General features: G+C 38.9%; 1 protein-coding gene across 2 annotated transcripts; it reads left to right on the top strand.

The window, feature by feature from the left end:
• LOC108345564 (E3 ubiquitin ligase PQT3-like) lies at positions 1 to 7,756 on the top strand. Of its 2 annotated transcripts, XM_017584166.2 has the most exons (16): positions 1 to 732; positions 848 to 1,032; positions 1,498 to 1,594; positions 1,782 to 1,863; positions 1,950 to 2,116; positions 2,734 to 2,810; positions 2,924 to 2,980; positions 3,084 to 3,240; positions 3,317 to 3,465; positions 3,666 to 3,830; positions 3,923 to 4,225; positions 4,312 to 4,353; positions 4,467 to 4,713; positions 5,077 to 5,196; positions 5,316 to 5,391; positions 6,894 to 7,756. In XM_017584166.2, the coding sequence occupies exons 2-16, from the start codon at positions 867 to 869 to the stop codon at positions 7,497 to 7,499; spliced, it is 2,511 nt and encodes an 836-aa protein (XP_017439655.1). In that variant the 5' UTR covers positions 1 to 732; positions 848 to 866; the 3' UTR covers positions 7,500 to 7,756. The 2 variants fall into 2 exon arrangements, with proteins under 2 accessions (XP_017439655.1, XP_052729814.1); XM_052873854.1 differs by lacking the exons at positions 1 to 732; positions 1,498 to 1,594 and having other exon boundaries at positions 893 to 1,032.

The raw sequence follows: 7,756 nt of genomic DNA, 5'->3' as shown, positions 1-7,756 counted from the left end.
AACCAGGCATTATTTCTAGGTTTGTTTGTCTGTGAAATCCCCAAAATCTCAACCCGCATCCAATCCAAAGCACACCACAATCGCACACCCATTTCCTTTTCTCTTGCTTCTTTTCCCACTCTCCGCTTCTCACATCAACCCAACCCTAGCCTCATCCTGCTCTTCCAATCGCTCTAAACTTATCTCCCTCTCTACAATCGATCTTCGATCCGCTTCGCCGTTCTCCCAAATCGCTGCAGATTATCCGCTGTTTCGACCGTCGCAAGGAGGAGGAGGAGGAGTTCTTAGCGATTCGCACTCGAAGCTTCCGACGGCTCATCGGAGAGATTCGGTACGAATCTCAACGCGCTTTCTTCGACTCGAGATATCCACCGAAGGAACGAATCTTCTTCGTTGGATTGCACTTTTATGCCCTAATTGTTGCTGCGGCTTCGTCGGATTTCTGATTTTGGAGGGGTTTGGTTCATCGGATTAGGATTCATCTGATTCGCAGTCTCGATCGTTTGATAACGATCTTGTTGCTCTGGTTCCGAACCTTTGGACGGAATTTTGATTCTCTGGATTCCGAGTGCCGTCGATTTTTGTCACGGACTGAAGATTTGTCATCCGGTTGCTCGTGAAGAATTCTGGAAGTGAAAATTAAATCTCCTTGTTGTGGTGGTTCGATTTGTTCGATTTTAACCTTAGTAATCTGCAAGTTGAGAAGAGAAAGAAAAAGAGCTTTGCTATATTGTACTGTTTGATTTTCATTTTAGTTTTAATACGAGGGCCATTTTTCATATTATTTCAGAGGCCCTTTGATTATCGTCCTTTGTTATTATTGGTTCTAAGATAATCTTTTTTATAGATAGAAAGAGAAATATACCATGGCGGTGTATTATAAATTTAAGAGTGCAAGAGATTATGATTCAATTCCCATGGACGGTCCTTTCATCTCTGTTGGTACATTGAAAGAAAAAATATTTGAATCCAAGCATTTAGGGAGGGGTACTGATTTCGACCTTGTGGTCACCAACGCCCAGACCAATGAAGGTTGGTTCTGATTTTGATTAAACTATTCTCTTTAACTAGTGGTTTGGGGGCGATAATATGAGTGTGGGTTTTAGTCTTTTATTTTAATTCGGGGCTTAATTATAAATTTAAACAAGAATGTGTTGCATATTCTTTAGCTTTGAGGAGGGGCTCTCCTTGGATAAACTCGCAGTATTTATCCACTGCCTCTCCGATGACAATGTACTAGTTCTATATAACCGTATCTGTCAACGAAACTGAAATAAGTTTGAGTTGAAATTTATCTTACTCTCCTACAAAGAATAACAATAAAAATAAAACTGCTTAAAATTGAAAGGGCATGGGGTGTTGATCTGGGTATTAGGATGAAGTTATGCTGCAATTACAGGTGTCCAACTTTGCGAAATCAGTATGGTAGTTCATATGGTAGGCTTTTGTTGAATGACATTTTTACAGTATTTTATAGTTGTCTGTTTGGAATTTCAGAATATCTTGATGAAGAAATGTTGATTCCTAAAAATACCTCAGTCTTAATTCGCCGAGTTCCAGGACGGCCTCGTTTACCAATTGTTACTGAAATAGAGTACTACCCCAAACCTTAAATCTTATTACTGTTGTTGAATTTTTCACAATTAATCAGCCATGGTGTCTGTCAATTTTTTAAAACTCCCAGTCATCAATTTGAATATAATTCCACAACCAGAAACTACATTGTTATTTTGAGATGATTTCTTTTCTTGTGTTGCAACTATATTTTTGTTCTTTTGCAGACAAAAGGTGGAAAGTAAGGTTGTGGAATCTGAGTCTGGAAACAGAAGCTTACCAGCTGAAGATGCATCTGCCATGAAATATGTCAGTCCCTTTCCTTTTCCTTTTTGCCTTTTATGATGAATTCAACGGAATCCCTTTGAAATTGACGTCTTCATACCTCTTGACAGCCGGAAGATTCAGACTGGGATGAATTTGGCAATGATTTATATTCAATTCCTGATCAAGTGCCTGTTCAATCAAGCAACATAATTCCAGAGGCTCCGCCACCGAACAAAGCTGATGAAGACAGTAAGATTAAAGCCTTTGTTGATACTCCAGCTCTGGATTGGCAACGGTTAGTACAGTATTTTCCTTTCGTTAGCTGTGTTGTTTGATGTATGGAGTCATTGCAAGATGGAAAGAATTGTAATGATAATAGTTATTTCCATCTCTTCAAGAGGAAATGGGGATTCCTTCACTCTGAATGACTTGTATCGGAATAGTTATTCCAAGTTTTTTCCTTCCAAACTAATATCATGTTAGGATATCTAACGATGGGGAGAATAGAATGAGTGGGAATGGTAGAATAAATTGAATGTTAAAAGTTTTCATTTTATTGTTCAAGGAATCATAATTGAATGGAAACTGTAAGAAGATCAGTACCAATATGTTAAGTGCATATCATGGCTTAAAAAGCAGGGGATTGAGGGAAGATAAAATAAAGGTGGATGATGGAATGGGATGGAATAATCTAATCAGCTTCCATTCTATTTCACCCCTTTTCTTAACACAGACAAATCGATGGCAACTAATGTCATTCCATGTCCCACCTTTCTAAGAATTCTAATATATCCTTAGGTATTCCCATTCCGTTTGGAGACATTTTTCCATGCAACCAAATGTGCTCTTGTTTTTGTAAAAACATTTTCATTTTGGCTTTATGATATTATTTATTTTAATTTTATCATGCAGTCAAGGTTCAGACTTTGGTACTGGTAGAGGCTTTGGAAGGGGTTCAGGTGGTCGGATGGGGGGTGGACGTGGTTTTGGTGATTCTCTTTGCCTATTCTATATCCACATACTTCCTAGTTATGTTCTGCTTATGATACAAAACTTAATATGCTGGTCAACTAATGCTCATTTAATTGCTAATGTGTGGCAGGGATGGAGCGGAAAACACCTCCACAAGGCTATGTGTGTCACAGATGCAAGGTGCCAGGTAAGTTGATGCTTCTGAACTTTCTGGTCACCCTCTGCTAGTGAATTTCTGCACAGCAATGTCATTTTTATCTGCTTACTTTTTTTAACCCACTTTTGTCTAGGCCACTTTATTCAGCATTGCCCCACTAATGGTGACCCAAATTATGACATGAGGAAAGTCAAACAGCCTACTGGTATTCCAAGATCCATGCTAATGGTAAATCCACAAGGCTCATATGCTTTACCAAATGGCTCAGTAGCTGTCTTAAAACCAAATGAGTAAGTTCACCGTGATTGTCCTTGTCCATTGTCATATGTAGGCATGATGTTTATTTGATATATTCCTTGCAAACAGGGCTGCTTTTGAGAAAGAAATAGAAGGGTTGCCATCAACACGTTCAATTGGGGACCTACCACCTGAGCTCCACTGTCCCTTGTGTAATAATGTTATGAAAGATGCTGTACTGACAAGCAAGTGTTGCTTTAAAAGCTTTTGTGACAGATGTAGGTTTTTCATTCATCTGTTGTATTTATTGTTTTCAGAATTTGAATATTATGGTAATGTTTCACTAGTTTATAGTTCTTCCTCATTATCCAAGTACGGAATAGTTTACACTGTATTTTCTCTGTTCTTTCTTTCTCTGAAGCTATTGCGTAAAAATCCTTTCTTGAAGTTATGTAATGTTATTTAAAAAATTCTTCAGGTATTAGGGACTATATTATCTCCAAATCTGTGTGCGTATGTGGTGCAACAAACATTCTTGCTGATGATCTCTTACCAAATAAGACACTAAGAGATACCATCAATAGGATATTAGAGTCTGGCAACAGCAGTGCTGAAAATGCTGGGAGCACTTTTCAAGTTCAAGGTTATTGAAACTATCATGATGTCTCTTGAACTATTATCAATTATCATTGTGCTAGTGTTTACTTTTTTTTGTTTTTAATTTTGAGTTTTCAGATATGGAGTCTGCTCGATGTCCACAGCCTAAGATTCCATCCCCAACCTCATCTGCTGCGTCCAAGGGAGAACTAAAGGTTTCACCTGTTAATGAGAAAACAACAAATATAATTGAAACAACTGATGATAAAAAGGCCGTTTCTGCTCCTCAGCAGACCTCAGAGCAAGTTAGGAACATCAGAGTTGCTGATGTAGTATCTGAAGCTACTCATGAGTCTATGAGTGTGAAAGAACCAGCCTCACGAGGGAGTACTCAGCAGGTTGAGGAAGAAGTGCAGCAGAAATTGGTTCCTGCCGATGCTGGTAATATATTGTTGAAACCTATTTTTATTGAGTATGGTTTAGATGGGAAAATATTCTCACTCGTATTTGTATTTTAAACTTCTCAGGAAAGAAAAAGAAGAAGAAGAAAGTCCGTTTGCCCCCAAATGGTAAATCTGCAGTTCTGTGACATGAATAGCTGTATTAGCAAATATTTTTCCTGGACTCAGTGACATGACTGTTTCTAATAATTTGAAATATTTCTTTTTTATATATGTTGCAGATTTGCAGTGGAAAACTCCGCATGACTTTGGGGTTGAGAACTACATGATGCCAATGGGCCCACCTCCAGGCTATAATTCATACTGGAATGGCATGCAACCAATGGATGGATTCATGGCGCCATATGGGGGTCCAATGCAAATGATGGGCTATGGTCTTGGCCCCTTGGACATGCCATTTGCGGGTGGTATGCCACAAGACCCATTTGGCATGCAAGGTTACATGATGCCTGTTGTTCCGCCTCATAGGTACATATTAGTTATTTTAAAACTGAAATTCAGCTCTTTCCCTCGTTGCCACAACAGAAACATGTCCTGGACATCATGGACCTTTTTTGGAACTTATTTATAAGTAATTGCAAGATAGAAAAATACGAAAGAAAAATGAAATAAGTTTTTCCGGAAGTAAATTTGCTGAAGTTATCACTTTTTCTTTTCTTAAGAGATGATTTTTCATTCATACATAAGTTAATTTTTGACTCATGATAATAAGTTTATTTGTTTATATAAGAGTATTATATTGAACTTTTCTGTTGCGTTTGTCCATTCCAATGTCGATGCATTGTTATTTAGGATGTCTAATTGTAATATAATAATTTATGACTTATTCAGGGATCTTGCTGACTTCGGTATGGGAATGAATGTTCCACCCCCAGTTATGAGTAGAGAGGAGTTTGAGGCCCGTAAAGCAGATATGAGGCGGAAGCGCGAAAATGAGAGACGGGTTGAAAGGTATGTGGAACTTCTTTTTGATGGCTGGCTTCCATATTCTGATATATATTGATAAGAAGTTTGATTCACCTTAATTTGTGAACTACTAGAAGTCTGATATATATTTCTTCATTGAACAGGGACTTCTCCAAAGATCGAGACTTTGGTAGGGAAGTGAGCAGTGTTGGAGATGTTTCTTCAATGAAATCAAAAACTGTATGTGCTTTTTATTGTCTTAATTTTGCTCTTTTTCTATGGACTTTTATGTGCCATTTACTTTCCTGGGTTTTTCTACCGGAACTTTGGCCAGAAATCTCAAGCCTGCAAAAGCGCACTGATTGCACAGATAATCCCACTTGTTATCATACTAAACTTCGGAAGTTAATTGTTTTTTTCATTTATTGATAAAAAAATTATTCAAGTGAGACTCTGGTTGATCACAAAATGATCGAGTGAACAAACGCTCACGCGTCTCACCATAATCCTGTGGTGAAGAGCAACCAATTGGTTCAAAACCAAAGTAGTGGGTAGAGTTGCATTTTTGTGATCATGTGTCAGCATCTCTCGTGATCATTGATCCATACTTATGGACATGCTTTAAACTATGATAATTTAAGCCATAATTTTGTCTTTGCAATTGAAGTTTTTTCTTTAGACTATGATAATAGCTTTTTTGTTTTTCTGTATTTGGCTTTCCTATTGGTACCGATGCTTACTGAGGAAGATGGAAAAAAATGTATCATAAAATTGGGCTTCCTATATTTGGATATTTGATTTTGAAACTGTAGGTTGTGTAGAATGTTTCTAATAACTGATTTATGGAATATGGAGTTTTCAATTAAGTCTTTTCTTTTAATACTAAATGGGCTAAACCATAGGTGTATGGTTCCATCGGGAGTTAACACTCTACATTCTCATTCAATGGGTAGCTAAAGGATTTGTGGCGCATTAATTTCTGGCGATGTTTCGCCGTATTAGGGGCCACGTTTTTCCACTTATTTTTATTTTGGGTTCAGCTGGGCCCTGCGAATTATTTTACATGCTTGCATCATTTTGAAACACTTTTTTGTTCGAAAAAGCTAAAGTTAATTATAATTACGGTTTAGAGAAACACGTTTACGGAAGCTGGACAATTTATTTGGTGAGGATTCTTTAGCCCATCTGGTCAATTGACCATGATGAATAAGTGGGTTTGGGTTGGGCCACTTGCACAAAAATAGAATGAACCCTTAATTATGCGGTTTTAACGTTTTATTTATATTTTATTTGACTGACGAAACGAACGAACCATGGGTTTACTTGGTGTTGTCATGGCTATCTTTTATAGGGACACCTTGCTTATTTATTTGGTTGTTTTAATGATTTCCCAATAAAGTTATTGTAAATTGTTAAGATAAATTTAATTACTACCTTTGGGTGCTCCAGAAACTACAGTAAAAATGTCGGGGTACTGTGGAAGCTCTTTCTGTCAATTTATGAAAGTTGTTCTTTTGGAAAGAAAATGAACTAATTTTCTTTTAAAATCGCATACTGTTGATAATTTTGAAGTTGACCTTTTGGAAGAAGTGCATTTTATTTTAGTCTTTCATTTTTATTTTATTATTGGGTCTAGTTGCTAGTCCCTGGTGATGTATTTGTCATGTTTTTATTTACTCTTTTAGTCAGTCAAATGTAACAGAACATGGTCCTAATATTTCGGCGTTTTTATTATGGTGCAGAAATCAATTCCACCTTCCTCCGGTAGCGATTACCATCATCATCGTTTCCGTTCGGAGAGACTGTCACCAGAACGGTCTCCGCGGGAGCTCGAACCTCCGCGCCCTGCCAAGAGAAAGTCCGACCACCACTCAGATCGTGAACGCGAAGATAGGGATCGCGACTATGAGCACGACCGTCATCACCATCACCGCCATCACCGTTCAGAATCCTCGTCTAGGAGGTCATCGGAACCAGTGACCAAAGCTCCTTCCAATGCGGCATTAGCGGCAGCTGATCGCAAGCAGAAGGCCAGCGTGTTCTCTCGCATAAGTTTCCCTGGCGAGGAGGAACCCCCCAAGAAGAGAAAGGTCACCGCTTCTTCGACAGCGGAACCGGCCGCCGCGGCCGCCGCTCCCGGTGCCTCTTCGGCTCACCTCAAGGCAGTGTCGAACGGGTACTACGAAGGAAGGAAAAGCAGCGCCGCTGCGGATTACGAGTCGAGCGACGATGAGCGGCATTTTAAACGGAGACCTTCGAGGTACGAGCCGTCTCCCCCGCCTCAAGCGATGGAGTGGGAGGACGAAGGAAGACATCCGAGAGGTTCGAGGGAGCGCAAACACAGGTGACATTTTTGATACAGTTGTGCCGGCAACCATTTGCCTACGACGAAGTAAAGAGACATTTTTAACTGCTAGCGGTGCTGTGCCCGTGCTCGCTGAGATTGTTATCAACTTCTCTCTTCCAAACCTTGAAATAAGCTTCCTTTTGGAAGGAATTTATTTCATTGTAACTTTGCTTCCCATCAATTTTCAATAATTTCGCCCTGTAAAATTATCACTTTTTATTCAAATCTAATGAAATGGATCTCTTCATTTTGCCACCA

Source organism: Vigna angularis, chromosome 1, assembly GCF_016808095.1.
Source record: "Vigna angularis cultivar LongXiaoDou No.4 chromosome 1, ASM1680809v1, whole genome shotgun sequence".
NCBI lineage: Eukaryota > Viridiplantae > Streptophyta > Magnoliopsida > Fabales > Fabaceae > Vigna > Vigna angularis.
Note: the sequence above shows the minus strand (reverse complement) of the source record. Positions and strands in the feature narration are given on the sequence as shown.

What these genes read in the sequence shown, in the direction of transcription:
- LOC108345564 (XM_017584166.2), top strand. Translation starts at nt 867, where the DNA reads ATGGCGGTGTATTATAAATTTAAGAGTGCAAGAGATTATGATTCAATT. An exon ending in GCTGTCTTAAAACCAAATGA is followed by an intron (nt 3,241 to 3,316) that starts GTAAGTTCACCG and finishes CCTTGCAAACAG; the next exon opens with GGCTGCTTTTGAGAAAGAAA. An exon ending in AATGAGAGACGGGTTGAAAG is followed by an intron (nt 5,197 to 5,315) that starts GTATGTGGAACT and finishes TTCATTGAACAG; the next exon opens with GGACTTCTCCAAAGATCGAG.